The sequence below is a fragment of the Apostichopus japonicus genome, chromosome 16 (assembly GCF_037975245.1).
Source record: "Apostichopus japonicus isolate 1M-3 chromosome 16, ASM3797524v1, whole genome shotgun sequence".
Taxonomy (NCBI): Eukaryota; Metazoa; Echinodermata; class Holothuroidea; order Aspidochirotida; family Stichopodidae; genus Apostichopus; species Apostichopus japonicus.
Genome location: NC_092576.1, coordinates 14,825,500 through 14,841,205, shown reverse-complemented (window position 1 = coordinate 14,841,205; position 15,706 = coordinate 14,825,500). Strand labels below are relative to the sequence as shown.

The following is a 15,706-nucleotide window of genomic DNA, read 5'->3' as shown; positions in this document are numbered from 1 at the left end:
TAGTATGGCCGTGTTTGGCTTATATTACGTGTTTTTGATGATAATAAACCAGGGCCAGGAAATCGACCAAGCAGTTTTGAATAGATCGGAGGGTGTTACATTTGCAATGATAGAATGAAAGTCTATATTTATTCGTTAGATTAATCGTCTATTAGATTTTCTTTGAACCACGGTACTTTCGTAAAATTTCGCTAACTAAACAGGGTGCAGTTACGTGTTGTTCAATTTGACCAATCACTGTCCAGGACTCTGTGTATGCTCTGTCACATCCGAAACAGGCGTGGTTCGTGATTGACAGCTCGGTTGTGATGGTTTTAGTCATCATATATTCGTTTATATTGCAGGTGTATGTTAGCTAGAGTACTGTCTAGAAACATTACACAATATAGCCTAGCATTGGTGTAGCCTAGTTAATGGACGAAACGCTGAACTGGTTATTTTTTGTGACCGAAATAACTTCAAACGGGTTGCAGTAACAAAGACCACTCCATTGAATATCAACAACTAACTAACTTTCACCTTCACTGCACACTACAATGACACGTGTTTGTATACAAATACAGTTGTTCTGGTTTGTAGTGGCATTAGTTAAAACGATATTTTTCTTCGTTTTTAAAGAGAAAGTAGAACTGTTAATATATTATTTGGATAATACGGTATTTTTCTTCACCGGTCTTTGTGAATAAGTCGTGTCTTTCCCACATTCGTGTAGTTATGTCATTAGGTATGTTGCCGAACAAATGTCTCACTTATAGCGGCACAGTACTGACTACATGTATATATCACAGATCGGTACACTGGATTAAGTGCTTGACCCAGGAAGCGTGTATTTGCTTGCTATGAACAAGATCCGATAAGTCAAGTATCATGTGTCCAGCCCAGGGGCGATTGCTTCATGTAAAGCGATATAACATATTATTCCGTTTTACTTAGTACAGCAAAAGATCAAAGCAAAAACCAGACTTCGGGCTTGTAAAACGTAAAAAAAACGTGAAATGATAATGTTAGTAGATTTTAATCATACTGCATGGTGTATACATATCCTGATATCTCCTGACATTTGACACCATAAGGACATCGCGTAATGCTGTATTTTTCCTATTGATATTTTTTACCGAAAAAAACTGTAATGTATTAACGATATGGATATAACGGTTAAACTAATTTCCTTTATCGGTCTTTGTATGTCGTGTCTGTCCATGATTTCCGTAGTGAGGTAATTTGGTGCACTGTCGAGCAGAGGTCGCACTACAAGCTGGATACTACTGCCTATGTTTGTGCTGAATGGCACCTATCTAAGTTATAACGTGCATGTGACAGTACTGGACCACATTATATGATATTGTTTTTCCCATTGGTTGAATGATGTATACATTTTTAACAATTTAGTGAATGATTTTGTTATCTCAAGTTTTAATATGGGATCATTTAAGTAGCTGAACAGCATTCATGAAAATGTCCCTTAATTGAAATTGTCAAAACTGCTATAGGATAAAATGTTCACCCAAAGATGCAGAAATTGTAATTCACCTGGAAACTCAATGCAACATTCATCGTCGTTCAATATATTTCAGATACAGTCACGTGTTTATCAATAATCAATGTGATCAGTACAAGAAAATGTATTCTTCAATGTTCTTTTTTAATAGTGAAACCAGCTATAACCATTCCGGCCATCGAGGAGTGTTCAAACACATACGGTACTACCTGTATTAAGTCGACAGCCGATTCCGTTGAGGTTAACTGCTTTGTTAGAGATAGCCGTCCCGCAGTCAAATTGAGTTGGACGATAAGAACTCATGGTGGCGATCGCATCCTACCATCAAACTATATTAATTTTACAACTAATAACGTGACATATACATCACATGTTACAGCAACGTTCTCTTTCGGGGAGTCATCTGTTTTAAGTCTTCTGGTCTGTCGAGCAAATAGTGTACCACTGAATTTGGTGGAAGAAGAAAAAGACTTTTTGGTTGAAAAAGAGATAGATTACACTTCCTTGGCAACTCCCATTAGAATATATTTAAAGATCCATTCACCGATGAATTTATCCTGTACAGACCTTCGATTAAACATAGTCGTTTGGAAGTGGTCACCTCAACAAGATGCTTTTGAAACCCTTTATGTTAGCATCTTTGAGAAAAGTAATCACACAAAAATCAGCAACAAGGAATACAAGCTAGGTGATGAGGGCAGTCTTTCTTTACAGAACACTTTGGTAGAACACGAAGGACTCTACGCTTGTGTTTACGATAACGGTGTCAGTGGCGGCATTGTGTTGTACGATGTGCTTGTGATGGGTAAGATGGTTTATATCATTTTATCTGTTATGCTTCTCAGTCTCTACTGTATCACCATAATAGCATAATTACATGGGTATTGGCATAAATTTCCCAATTTTCATAATACTTTGTTTCATCAAATTATCAAACTGTTACTATGCAAGATCAGAATCAGTGTCAACGACGGCCATGTTATGGGCTTTATCGATATTTATCTTGCCCACATACCTGTTTGTTTTGATTTTCAGTTCCCTGTTTTTTTATTGCTATCAGACAATCAATGAGCCAATAACACTATCCATGTCAGTATAAGTCAAATCTATATGGAGTGAAGATAATTAAAATCTCCCATGAACAACTTACAGTCTCTAATAGGAATTGTCTATGTGATACTGATAATGTCTGTTTGTGTATCAATACTTCGGGAAAATTGTGGCGAAACTGTTCTTCCTCGTAAAAGATGTAGTCTAATAGTTTACACTACAGTCGCAACTAAACTTCCATAGACAAATCAAGCTGACGTATGTATCTAGATACCTGGACGTGTGTCATGCCTTGTCCCAGTATGTGGCAATACACAGCTTATACTCATACTGCAATGTAATGTTAAACTCTTAGACATATCCTTAATTCGTTATCATGGAATGCAGTATCACAGGATATTTGTTCATTTGAGCACATGGTTTGACATCTTCATGCTGTATCCATTTTACCTTTTATAAGTTATGGGATCAAAATACTCGAAATCTAACACCAAATATACAAACATTTAATCTATTTGATGTATTATTTCCTTTCAGTTGATCCAACTCCAGTTTTTCCCTTCATAGATGGGTGCAATCACCAACAATATTGCGTCCTGGAGAAACAACCTCAGGACGTTTTGACTTGCTCGGTGCTGGGAATAAGACCTAAAGTGGCTCTTGAATGGAGAGCCTTTCGAGAGGAAACAACCATTGACTTTACACAACACCAATTAACGGTGACACAGATCAGCGACTTGTATGATATATCTCTGACAGTTAATTTTGACTTTACTCTAACAACTCAAAATAAAGTTACCGTAGAGTGTCGCGCTGTAGGAGAAAATGCTGAGCTATTCAGCCTTTCTACGAAGGTTGATCTGCTCTTTCCAAATGGTAAGTTAATACACGTTGCGTTAAATGTGCAGCTTTGAGAAGTCTATTCATGATTACTTGTTGTTATTATTTTCGAATTTTTGTTTATTTATAGTGCTTCCCACAGAACAGAAATCGTACACCATCACAATAACCATAATCGCCGTATTGGTCACGATGTTGTTGATGATCATCATCACAACCGTTGTGGTGATATGCATAATAAGAGGTACAGTACATATTACTATTAATGTTACACGAGTTATACATATTTTAGCTTGATGTGTATATCTGTATTTTTCAACACAACAACAATACCTGGAAACATGGAATACTAGACGTAGTCACATATGTCAACATAGGAAGCTTGTTGATAGGGATACTAATATGTACCGTGCACTTTCTGAAAGTAAATATATTTATTCATTGATTAAAGTAAGTGTCCACCGTGTAAAGAAAGTCATAACGTTTGCACAAACAATCGTTTTCAAGTTTCTTTCTGGTAGATTGAACACTGCACAACTCTTTATTAAGATAATTATTTAGGATAACGAGAACTCTTTTTTGATACACTATACTTATTCCTAATGTGTTTCTTTTATATAATTAGAACGGAAGATGGAATGTTTATTGCGCGGTTTTTTAAGGTCAAATTGAGCCAAAATAATAGGATTTTTTTCTGTACGTGAACAGAACTTCAAATTTTCCGAAAATTGTTATTTGTAAAATAATCACACAAACAATGATAGTCAAGTAAGCATTTTCTTTCCTTTACAACATCTTAAACTACCCACAATATTCTACATCAGGATGTTTTAATAAATCTTCGTATTCTTTTCAGCGAGGAAAATGAAAATGAAACGATTTAAGCGTGGAGATACAGAAAATGAGGTAATGTTTATTAATTTACTTTCTTTTAATAACTGAAGTAGGCAGTCACTGTATTCTTAAAGCAGAACACAGGGTTACTCATTTTGCGTTTCTTGACTGGAGTTAATTGGTAAATATTATTGTTTTCATTAAGCTGTATAATCGTTTTCATCATCAAAAGATGTAAGCAAGTATTCATTATACACTGAAGCGCCGTTTGCACTATGTATGATAATTAACGATGTGATACGATAATATAACAAAACCTTAGTTCTCCACACATACGACACATATATGCGATAAATGAAACTTCGGCGTCGTTGGAAATATTGCTGTTGTCCCTCTTGCAACCAACAGTCATGATGTAGAATATTATTGCTTGCAAAACACTTCGCGAAACGACACAACGATACATCATGTCGGTAACTATACAATGTGTGTCAAACAACCTCCATTAAGTTCAACACATTTTAGACACTTAGCTCCATATCAAATTCAAACGTATAAAGCGGATATCGCTATAGGAAGTATTATTGATGCAAAATATCAGACTTTATGTTATCGTTAAAGTATATTAAAACCATTGGAATGTTTTTTTTTCACAGGGTATCGCAGTGAGGGAAAATGGTATGTGTTGCAAAAGATATTAACTTGACGTTAATATCGTAAATTGGTAATATGCATTACACTAACAAAACAAAGAACATGTAATTTGTCGCGATGTGATCAACATTTTGTAAGCACCTCACATCATATACACTGTATTGTAGTGATAATTATGTAATCTTACATGATTCAAAGATTCCGCTCATTATAGCTAAATTATGAGTATACACATAGACACACTCTATTCTGGTGGATGAGATTTTAATAATACTTGTCACGTCGTTCTACCAAAGGATATCTTACACACGTCATCGATGGATATGTTGTTATTGTGTATTTATCTGAACTCCTTATTTTAAATAGTCTGCTTAATTCAAAGTGACACTGCTCGTCAAAAAGGGTAACATTTGATACATTGTATTATAAATTATTTACTAGTCAATATATTTGAAACTCATCATATACATTGCTAACCACGATTCTTCTTATCACAGATTACTCGGAGAAAGCTGAGGCCTTCATCGGACAATTAAAATCCAAGTATGAAATATTTTACGATTCTGTGCAACCAATCCCCTACATTAAAGATAGGATGTATTGCGTGGACAAGGTATTTGTTGAGGGCGGTATTGAATACATGACAGGTATATCTGGAGGAAAGACACAATGGGGTAAATTGTCATCCTACCAAGAATTAGTCAAAGAAAACTGTTTAAAAACAAAGCGACAGATTCTTGAAGGTGAACCTGGATACGGCAAGTCAACATTGACTTTACAGTTACTTTATGACTGGTGCAAATCTCTATCTACATCACCGTTAAAGAAAGTAGACGTTATTATTTATTTACGTCTACGGCAACTTGGAGGTGTTAAATCTATTTTTAGTGCGATTAGAAAATTCATTCTACCGAGGGATTCAGATATAAGTGAGGAAGATATACAAGAAATATTGAAGCAAATGAAATCTGTGTTGGTTTTACTGGATGGCTTTGACGAGTATCCCGATCAAGAAAGTACAGAAACAGACATTTATCACATCATGAAGAAAAATATGTTTCGGAGATTTAACGTCATTCTAACTACAAGACCATCTTGTGTTCCAACCGATTTTGCACCTCACTCCGACCGTGTTCGGCTTACAGGTTTCGGGGAAGAGGCGCGTAGAAGGTATGTTGAAAAGGCTGTTGTTGGAACATATGGAGAAGCAGTGGATAGAATCATGAGGAAATTGGAGGAAAATCCCGTTCTTGATGACCTCTGTCAGGTTCCTCTATTCTTTGTTATGTTTGCGCACATGGCTAACAAAGACGAACATTCTTTAACATTCAATTCTGTTACTAGTTTTTTCCGGTATATGATATCCTGTTTTCACAGTCATATGAAGAATAAAATGAAAGACGAAAATGTAACAAATTTTGAGTTATTAGAAAAAGAACACAAAGTACTAGACAAACTCGCTTTTGAAGCTTTGAGTGGAAAGAACCAGAATCTTGTTTGGAATCGTGAGCAGCTTCGCAATCAGCTAGGACATGAGTTTTACGATCAGTATCTTCGTATTGGTATATTCGTGGAAGAAGAAGAATTAAATATCGCGGATTCACCAAACGCACAAATTCATATTCAGTACAATACAGAGGTTCATTTTTATCACAAAACCGTTTGTGAGTGGTATGCTGCACATTACGTTGCAGAAGAATTATCTGGTGGAAATAATGTTTGTATCGACGAGCTTTTGCAAAATTTAGATCCTTTTGACCTGCAGTATTTGTACAGATTTGCGTGTGGAATTAACAAAATTGCCGGGCAGAAAGTTATCCAATACCTGCAGGAGAAAAAAGAAAGCAGAAAGTTCGCAATTCTGTGCATGCTAGAAAAGGAAGACAAAACTGATATATTTCTAAAATCAGTTTGTGATATAGTTTCGACTGTAAGAACAGACATTAAGAAGGAAGATAGTAAACTACTACAGAGATCTACGATACAAATACTAGATATTGCATCGAAAAATCAGGTAATTATCGTTTCACCAAATAACGTGTTTACAAGCTATATAGAATAGTAAGAATACAATCACAAACATAGAAATACAGGTATAAAGAACAAACATTACGTCATACCATTGTTGCAACCATAACAGGAAGTGTTTCTCACAAAGACAGATGTAAGCCAAGACCGTCAGCACTTGCTTAACACCAATTCTTGTTCTCAATATATAATGTGCGATTATATATACACCATCTTGAGATATAACTCTTACAATGTTTGCATTTCTTACTTTGACAAAATTAATATCACATCCACCGACAAATCAACTTCGACATATGATTCATTGAAATTGTCACTTCTCAATATTACCATGTTCACATTCCGTTCGAATTGCTTATTGTTTTGACTTTACGTGTCCAATGTGAAACTATCATAATGGACTGTGTGACTACGTTATGTACTGAACTACAACGGTGTCCAGATGTAATCTTAGATGTCATAAAAAAAAAAAACTATTTACCTCCAAAGAAGTTACCAGAAAGAACATTTAACGTAATAAATGTCAATCGCTCCCCCTTCCCTCTCTAAAGAGGGGAGGAGGAGCGGAATATCAAATCACATTTGTTGACCTAAAATCGCAGCTCATCTGTAACGAAACAAAATAGATATTTTTGTATTCGTGGTATTTTTTTTTAGTTCTTAGTTCCTTGCTTTAGCAAAAGGAACCTATGTAGTCACGTTGACTCGTGTGTTGGTGACGCTTGCTTGGGTACACTGTAAATCAACAGGGGATAATTGTACTTAACTCAAACTTAGTATATAGATCCGCAATAGAGAGAAGGTGTACCATATTGTGTTTGGTGCCTGTGAAGGTCACCAAATGTCAGTTAGAGTCCAGAAACCAAAATATTTAAAATAGCAATAACTCCCATTGACAGGATTCGACATGGTTAATATTTTAGAAGTAGTTGTGAATGGGGTAAGGGATCGTTTCCAAACATAACGGTCGTATTACCCAAGGTCAACACAGGTCAATTAGGGGTCAAAAACTAGTATATTTGCAATAACTTGAGAACAAAATGTCCATCAAGGTTGGGAGTTACGCTATTGTAATCCAATAGTCCACCTGTATTTGGGTGACCTTTGTCCTAAGGTTGACCTCCAGTGACCTGTATTAGTTTCTTTCAAGTTGAGTAGTTTAATTTTCGTGGCCATATACCGATCTAATTTGTCCATAAGTTGAATCCTCTGCAACCTTTGTGTGCGAAGTTATTAGAGATCAAGGTTTGTTAAAATTCTTAATAAGTACAGTTAGGATGATTCTGTGAGTTCTGTAAAAAAAAGCCAACTCTTGCTCATATCAGTCACCTGCTCCTCAACAGGTTCTCAAAAGGACCAACGGTTGATTTGTGATATTTTTGGCAACAATAATGTGTGTGTGTAAATTGGACCACTTAACATTTTTAGGACAGCGCTGCTCCCTTGTAAATATTCCTTATGCTCTTGTTATCAAAACATTTTTAATACAACATATAACATTCTTTAACGTTTAACTCATTTCGAAGATGTCTTAGAAATTTTGACGTTTTGTCTGAAATTACCGATGTTACTGTACATCTCGAAATGTTATATATGGTAATGAAATGTTATATATTTATGCACTTTACAGTACAAATGTCTAATAAGTATTTGTTTCTCAGTAAGGGGACATACGGGGAGGAGGTAAAGGTAAGGCCCGTCTTGGTTTTATTCTGAGCGTTTAGCACAAGTACAATTGGTGCCCGTGTTCGGACGTTATTTAGATGCTGGGAAATTTGAAGTGTCAGTTCTGCATATATCTTTATAATCTGTTTGGTGCCCCTGCCTATGAGTTGTAAGTAAGTGATTTGTTTACGGAAATTTACTTCTTAATTATTGTGATTTTGGTTTCGATGATAATCGTAACCTTTGCAATCATGATTACGTGTGTATGCGTTTGTTTTGCTCTCAGACCGAGGACTTGAACAAAAGAATTTCAGGTCCTCGGTTGTGATTTCTAAAGAATCACCACGTCCTCGGAAGAATTCTATTGTATGGGGTATTGTCAAAGTTAGGGTACGTGGATTTGAACAATGGAAAATACAATGGGGTCCTCGGTCTGAATGAAACACAAATATGTGTGCGAGTGTGTGTGTATGTGTGAGTGCGCTTGTGACGCCCAGCTTGTAAACACGAAATTTCAAGAAGTGTGGGTCAGACCAACTTTATATTTTGTGTGTAGAAGTAACACATTAAGTGCAAGAGGCCTATTGTTTTTAGTGGAGGTCAAAGGTCATTTGGGGTCACCAGGGGTTATATTGTGAAATCCTTGTAAACACGATATCTCAAGATGGGAATCATGGACATACTTCGTATGTAGTGTGCAGAAGAACCACATTAAGTACAAAAAGTCTATTGTTGTTGGTGGAGGGATAGGACATTTGGGGTCACCAGGGTTCAAATTGTGAAAACCTTATAATCACGATATCCCAATACTGGAAGCCTGGGCCGACCACTTATTTAATGTGTAGAAGTACCACACTGAGTTTAACAAGCCTATTGTTTTTTATGTAGGTCAAAAGTTATAGGGGTCATCAGAGGTCAAATCGTGAAACCCGTGTAAACATGTACACCCTCACTATACATAACGTCAGATTCATGAAGAAAACTGCTCATGTTACATCATCGAAACCACAATGCAGTTTTTGATCTCTAAAGCTTTCAGGCTGTTAAAAACCGTTAATTAAAGTTCCAACATGACCATTTGCAATGTCCTTCAATACGACGAAGGACAAAATCGTGTCTTCAGAGATTGTATTTCTTTATCACGCGGATTCATTACAATGTTTTTAATTATATTCATTGAACGAGTTCATTTAAATAAGGATCGTAGTTTTGTATTGTATTTCTGAGGAAATGTCGTGTTTGGGAAGTGCGCCATCTATTATTTGCTCTCATAATCCCATATAAATTGAAGTAGGGAGAAAGACGTCATATCCACATATTCTGAAGCCGTTCATCCAACTGGTATAGCTTTGCTTGTTCGGCAAGAGAGTACCGTCGCGTAATACAAACACTACGTCTTTGACATAACTTAAGTGATAACGTTGACATAAATCACTCGAAATGGTAATAGCGTGTGCCGTATTTGGGTTCGAAAATCGTCAAAAATGTGGCAGTGGTCTTACTGGACTGTAGTTCCACAGGTCATTCTCAGAAAGCGATAGTAGAAAGCAATTACATAGAAATTTAATTACTTTACTAGCGTCTTCTGCTTAGCTGCTGTATTGTTATTCACTGGACTCTGGATATAGTTAGCCTATATGCCCTAGACCAACTTCGGCCGTCTTATCAGATGGGATATGACTAAGCCTAGTGACAAAAATTATCACCACCCCAGTTTACTTAAAACTGTATTGCTAACGACAAATACACATGCCAGAATAACATGGAATGACGGCTATGATGTCCAGGACTTATCACTTACAATTCAATACTAGGAAAACAGGCTTAGTCTAGCTTAGACCTATTGCCCTTAGTGTAAATTAGGTTATCCTATTGGTCATAACTTAAGCATAGAATATTCAAGTCTATTAACATATATAGAACTTTTTGTACAGATATTCAAAAACATACTCCATTTACAACATATCCCCGACACTGTATTTTTACATAAGCAGTATAGGTCTTAACAGTATTCTGAGATTTGCGGTAGGCCAAAACCTACTCTGCAGAAAATATATTTAAATATTTTTTTGAAAATTCAGGAAATATACTGATAATTTTTCGGGCACTATCTGAGAGAAGGATAAATGGTTTTGTGTTATTCAATGGTTAATCTTATGTGAGGGAATCTGTGCGTTCCATGGCAAGTAGCCATGAGTCATTTCCGGCTCGAACAAAGGGTCCTTGTGTGTTACGCAATATAGCCAGCTGGGAATAGCTCAGTTAGCGTGCACACTATAAATTTCAAGACGAATCAACAAGCACGAATAGTTTATCGAAAGTTTGAGTTCTAAGTAATAAATGAGCATGTGATGCACTTGGACAATCACATTGTTGACACTTGGAGGTAAATATATCTTTCTTTAACCTGTTAAGTTCTTGTAGCACTGGAGTGATTCAGTGATCGTATATTTTACTTAATATTATCGACCGTTTTCGTATCGGAAAGGCTTGGCTAGGGTACGCTATCCTACTGTACAGATTATGCCGGGATAGGGAAGCCCTATTCTAACGTTATGTTGAGTAGACATACTGTGGGTTACATATACTTATATTAAACTTGTTTTATTGAAGATGTATCTTAATAAATAATCTACAGGTTTTACTTAAGGGTTGATTTCACATTCATATTTTAAAGGAATGTATTATAGAGATTATAGAGATAATTCTAGGAGCCAGTTACGTAAGAGGCTCACATACACGAGGTTGAGATTATGTTCTGGGAGAGTGCCCTCTGTTTCAGCCAAGATGGCGCCGCCCATGTAACGTTAAATTTATAGTATTTTATATGTATACAGAATGAGGTTCATAACATGTAGTTACCTAACGTAACATAACAGCATAGCCTCACCATGTGCATCTATATTTTTAAGTGCTTTTTCTATATTATCAGTATTCTTTCTCTTTATTTTACTTTTAACCATTAAGACTTTAGAGATATTTTCTCTTATCATATTTAAGGTCATGACTACCCACTTAAAGGGATAGTACAGTTACAGCCTTAAAGTGATAGTATGCACAATAGTTAAGATATTTTCCTTCCCTTTGACCAAATTCAATGGTTTGTATTAATTTCGCCATGCACTATCCGAGCTAGTATTGTTTTACTAAAATGTTATAACTTAAAGCAGTATATATGTTTGGTAGTTAAGCCGTATATGGACAATACCCTTTTGTTTAGTATTAAGTTGTTGTTATTGACAGACGTGTCAGGGACTTAATAGTCGCAGCTACTTCTACTATGTATTGTTTTACGTTGGATTAATACCACTGCTAGTTAAGTTAAAGATGTCATAACGATGTCCGTGCATGTACACCTTTTAGGCCTTGGTCTTAGGTGACGTTAATATTTTACCTCTAGAGTGCGTATATACCGTATAGTCATTTTTCCTGTTTTTCACTTTTACTCACTTCTTCTCTTTGCAGTGTGTCAGGGGGTTTCTCTTGAGTCTTACCCACTGCCCTCTTGATTTTACCAATTATATCTAATTTCATGTTTAAATACATGGTGCCACCAGACCATTGGTGAAACACAAAATCCGTTGTTATTTCTGTCTACTACATCCTCACAATTTGGTGTCAGAAGTGGGATGTGTGGCAAAATTTGAAAATTTTAATCAAATCAAGAGGGTAGTGGTGAAGTAAGATGTCTGGAAAGGCAGTGAGGGAGATCCAGAGGAGACTAGATGAGCTGACGATGGAGCTACAGGTGGCCAAAGCAACCAAACAAAATGAGAAACCCAACACCGTTTATGTTCTTCCACCGGAGAAGAAGCTCCGATCTTTCTCTGGATCTGATGGATGTCAGGTGAAAGCTTTGTAGAAGATGTTAAGACGGCTATGAAACTGTGGAGGCTGACTGGAGCAAGTGCTGCAGATTTCATTATTGCTCATTTAGATGGTCCTGCACGTCGAGAGATACGCCACCGGCCTAGTCAGCTGACCTCCGACCCTGACAAGATACTAGATGTCCTTCAAGAAACCTTCGGAGAACGGTACACTCTTGGCTCACCGATGAGGCGAGTGTACAACTGTACCCAAGGCGACAGAGAGTCCACCTCTGACTTCGCCTTCAGATTAATGGCGCTGGCAGAAAAGCTGTCTACCCTTGACGATGTCCCCAATCCAGAGAAAACCATAAGGGAACAGTTCTGCGATGGACTTCGAGACAAAACCCCACGCAGAGAGTTGAAGAGACTGATGAAAGATGAAGGTCACATCTCCTTCATTCAACTTAGAGACTGGGCCCTTGATATGGGGGAAGATGAGTCTCCCAGCCATGACAAGAGGATGGCAGCTGTTTCTTTTGCTGAGACAGTCGGAGACAAGCTCTCTGACACTTTGGAAAGCCTTTCATCAGCCATTTCCAAACAAACCGAAGCAGTTGAAGCTGTGCGTAAGCAACAGTTCGAGTTCAATACACGGTTGGAGAGACTGGAGGACCAATCTGCCAGAAAGGGAACATTCACCAAAAGACCGAAACGAGACAGGTCAGAGATTAGATGCAGAAGGTGCCAGGAGATGGGACACTACGCCAGTGAATGTCCTAGTCCTGTAGTGGTAAGCTCTAGTGCGTCAAACTAGAACCACCCAGCGACAGGAGCCATGTACTGGGTGACAACTGTTTAAAGTTAGGCTCGATTTCAGAGACAGCATTGGTGGGGAACAGGCCGATCGTGACGGTGAAGTTGGCGGATGTGGAGATAGAGGCTGTAATAGATACAGGCTCTCAGGTCACTATAATACCTGAGCAGACCTTCCAGGAGTATCTTGGGCACCTTCCATTGGAACAGTTGAACTGGTTGAATCTCAGAGCTGCCAACAATACAGACATTCCTTATACAGGTTTCTTCCTGTCAGATGTCCAACTTGGGGGCATTACAATCCCTGAGCGGGGCATTCTGGTAGTTAGATTAGCCAAACCAGGATGTATGCTTATAGGAATGAATGTTCTGAACCATTGCGCCCCAGAACAGCTTGCACAACTTTTGGAATTGCCTTCAACTCATCAACCTCAGGTATAAGCCAAAGTAGTCCAGGGTGTTGTCAAAGTTGCAGGAAGTAGAAAGGTCAGAATTCCAGCTAGATCTGCCATTGTAGTGCCAGTGACAGGTCTTGTATGTTCAGAGGCTGCTGAGGTTATTGTGGAGCCGGTGGAAAACATACCTGCTGGTGAGTCCGTCTGCTGCACCTTGACTTTTGCCTGTAAAGGTCGTCTTAATCTTCAGGTAGTAAACCTTTCCGAAGAAGAAGTGTGGCTTAACCCTAGAGCACCTCTTGGCAAACTCCAATATGCAACCATGGTTGATGATGGCAGTGTCAACTTCGAGGGAATTAATAGGCTCAATGCAGACATGAACTACATCCAGATGGACAGAGAACCAGATGCAGAATCCAAAGTGTCAAAATTACTTTGGAGTGGTCCTTCCAGTGAGCAACGGCAACAGGCAGAGAATCTGCTTCGGATGAATTCTGATGTTTTTGCTGCTTCAGACACTGATCTAGGTTATACAGACAAGGTTACCCATCGAATTTACCTGAAAGACGAAACTCCTATCAAGCAACCATATCGACGAATTCCTCCTCCACAAATAGAGGAAGTAAGGGAACATGTCCGAAAGTTGTTGGGTGCAGGAGTTATAAGGGAAAGTACTAGTCCCTTTGCTTCTCCTATCGTCCTTGTCCGTAAGACAGATGGTTCACTACGGCTGTGTGTGGATTACCGCAGGCTCAACGAGAAGACCATTAAGGATTCATACCCAATACCTCGGATCGATGAGTCGTTAGATGCACTGCATGGAGCAGAGTGGTTTTCCTCCATAGACCATTTGGCTGGTTACCACCAGGTGGCAGTTGACAAAGCCGACAGATGTAAAACTAGTTTCACCACACCATTTGGTCTGTTTGAGTATAACAGAATGCCCTTTGGGTTATGTAATGCACCGGGAACTTTCCAACGCCTAATGCAAGCCTGCCTGAGTGACCAATTCTTTCAGTGCGTTCTCTGTTATCTGGATGATATCCTTGTCTATTCCAAGTTATTCGAAGAACATCTCACTTACCTTTCACTAGTCTTTGATAGGTTAAGGAATTTTGGACTAAAAATCAAACCAAGTAAATGTGAGTTGTTCAAAGCTGAAGTGAAATACCTGGGTCATATTGTGACACGAGATGGAGTAATGACAGATCCAGGGAAAGTAGATGCTGTGAAGAAATGGCCGACTCCCAAAGATGTAAAGGAGCTTAGGTCATATCTTGGTTTCTGTTCCTTCTACAGGAGATTTGTTCCTGGGTTTTCTAAAATAGCTGGACCTTTGCATGCCCTTGTTGCTAACTGTTTGAAAGAAAGGAAGAACAACCAACGTGCAGCATTTACCTGGCAGACAGAGCATCAACAAGCTTTTGACACTCTGAAGAGCAAATTATGTTCAAGACCAATACTGGCCTATGCTGATTTCAAGTTGCCCTTTGAAGTGGAAGTTGATGCCTCCTTCCTTGGATTGGGCGCAGTCCTGTCACAGGTCCAAAACGGAAAAAAAATGTGTCATAGCTTATGCAAGCAGGACCTTGCGTGGACCAGAACGCAACATGGAGAAGTACTCCAGTATGAAACTTGAACTCCTGGGGATGAAGTGGGCGATAACAGAGAAATTTAGAGACTATCTGCTAGGCTCAACATTTGTTATCTATACTGATAATAACCCTCTTGCCCACCTTAAGTCTGCTAAGCTAGATGCAGTAAGTCAACGCTGGGGTGGAGCTTTGGCAGCCTTCGAATTTTCTGTGGCATACAAACCAGGTAAAAGCAACCAAGCGGCAGATGCCCTCTCCAGGAGACCTGTGGATAAAGTTCAACATAACCATGTTTCATCTGCTAATTATGTGCATACAGCCAGAATGACTACTCTTCCTGCTAACCTTCAACGGGCACCTACTACAGAGAATCCAGTACATGTTAGTGCCCTTACGTCTTTACCTATGTTCCCGGGTTATGACAACACACAGCTAGCAGAACTACAGCAGAAGGATAAGTCGATTGCTCGACTCCTGCACTACATTACAACCAACCAAAAACCTACTCCTTACGAACAAGCACAT

General features: G+C 38.2%; 1 protein-coding gene across 5 annotated transcripts in view; it reads left to right on the top strand.

The window, feature by feature from the left end:
- LOC139983700 (uncharacterized) overlaps positions 1-15,706 on the top strand; it is a 91,120-nt gene that overhangs the window by 49,388 nt on the left and 26,026 nt on the right. For all 5 annotated transcript variants that reach the window (XM_071997435.1, XM_071997434.1, XM_071997436.1 and 2 more), the window contains exons 4-9: positions 1,650-2,303; positions 3,086-3,424; positions 3,519-3,632; positions 4,245-4,294; positions 4,879-4,900; positions 5,374-6,890. In XM_071997435.1, the coding sequence (XP_071853536.1) occupies positions 1,650-2,303; positions 3,086-3,424; positions 3,519-3,632; positions 4,245-4,294; positions 4,879-4,900; positions 5,374-6,890 (2,696 nt within the window). The remainder of the gene's footprint in view (positions 1-1,649; positions 2,304-3,085; positions 3,425-3,518; positions 3,633-4,244; positions 4,295-4,878; positions 4,901-5,373; positions 6,891-15,706) is intronic.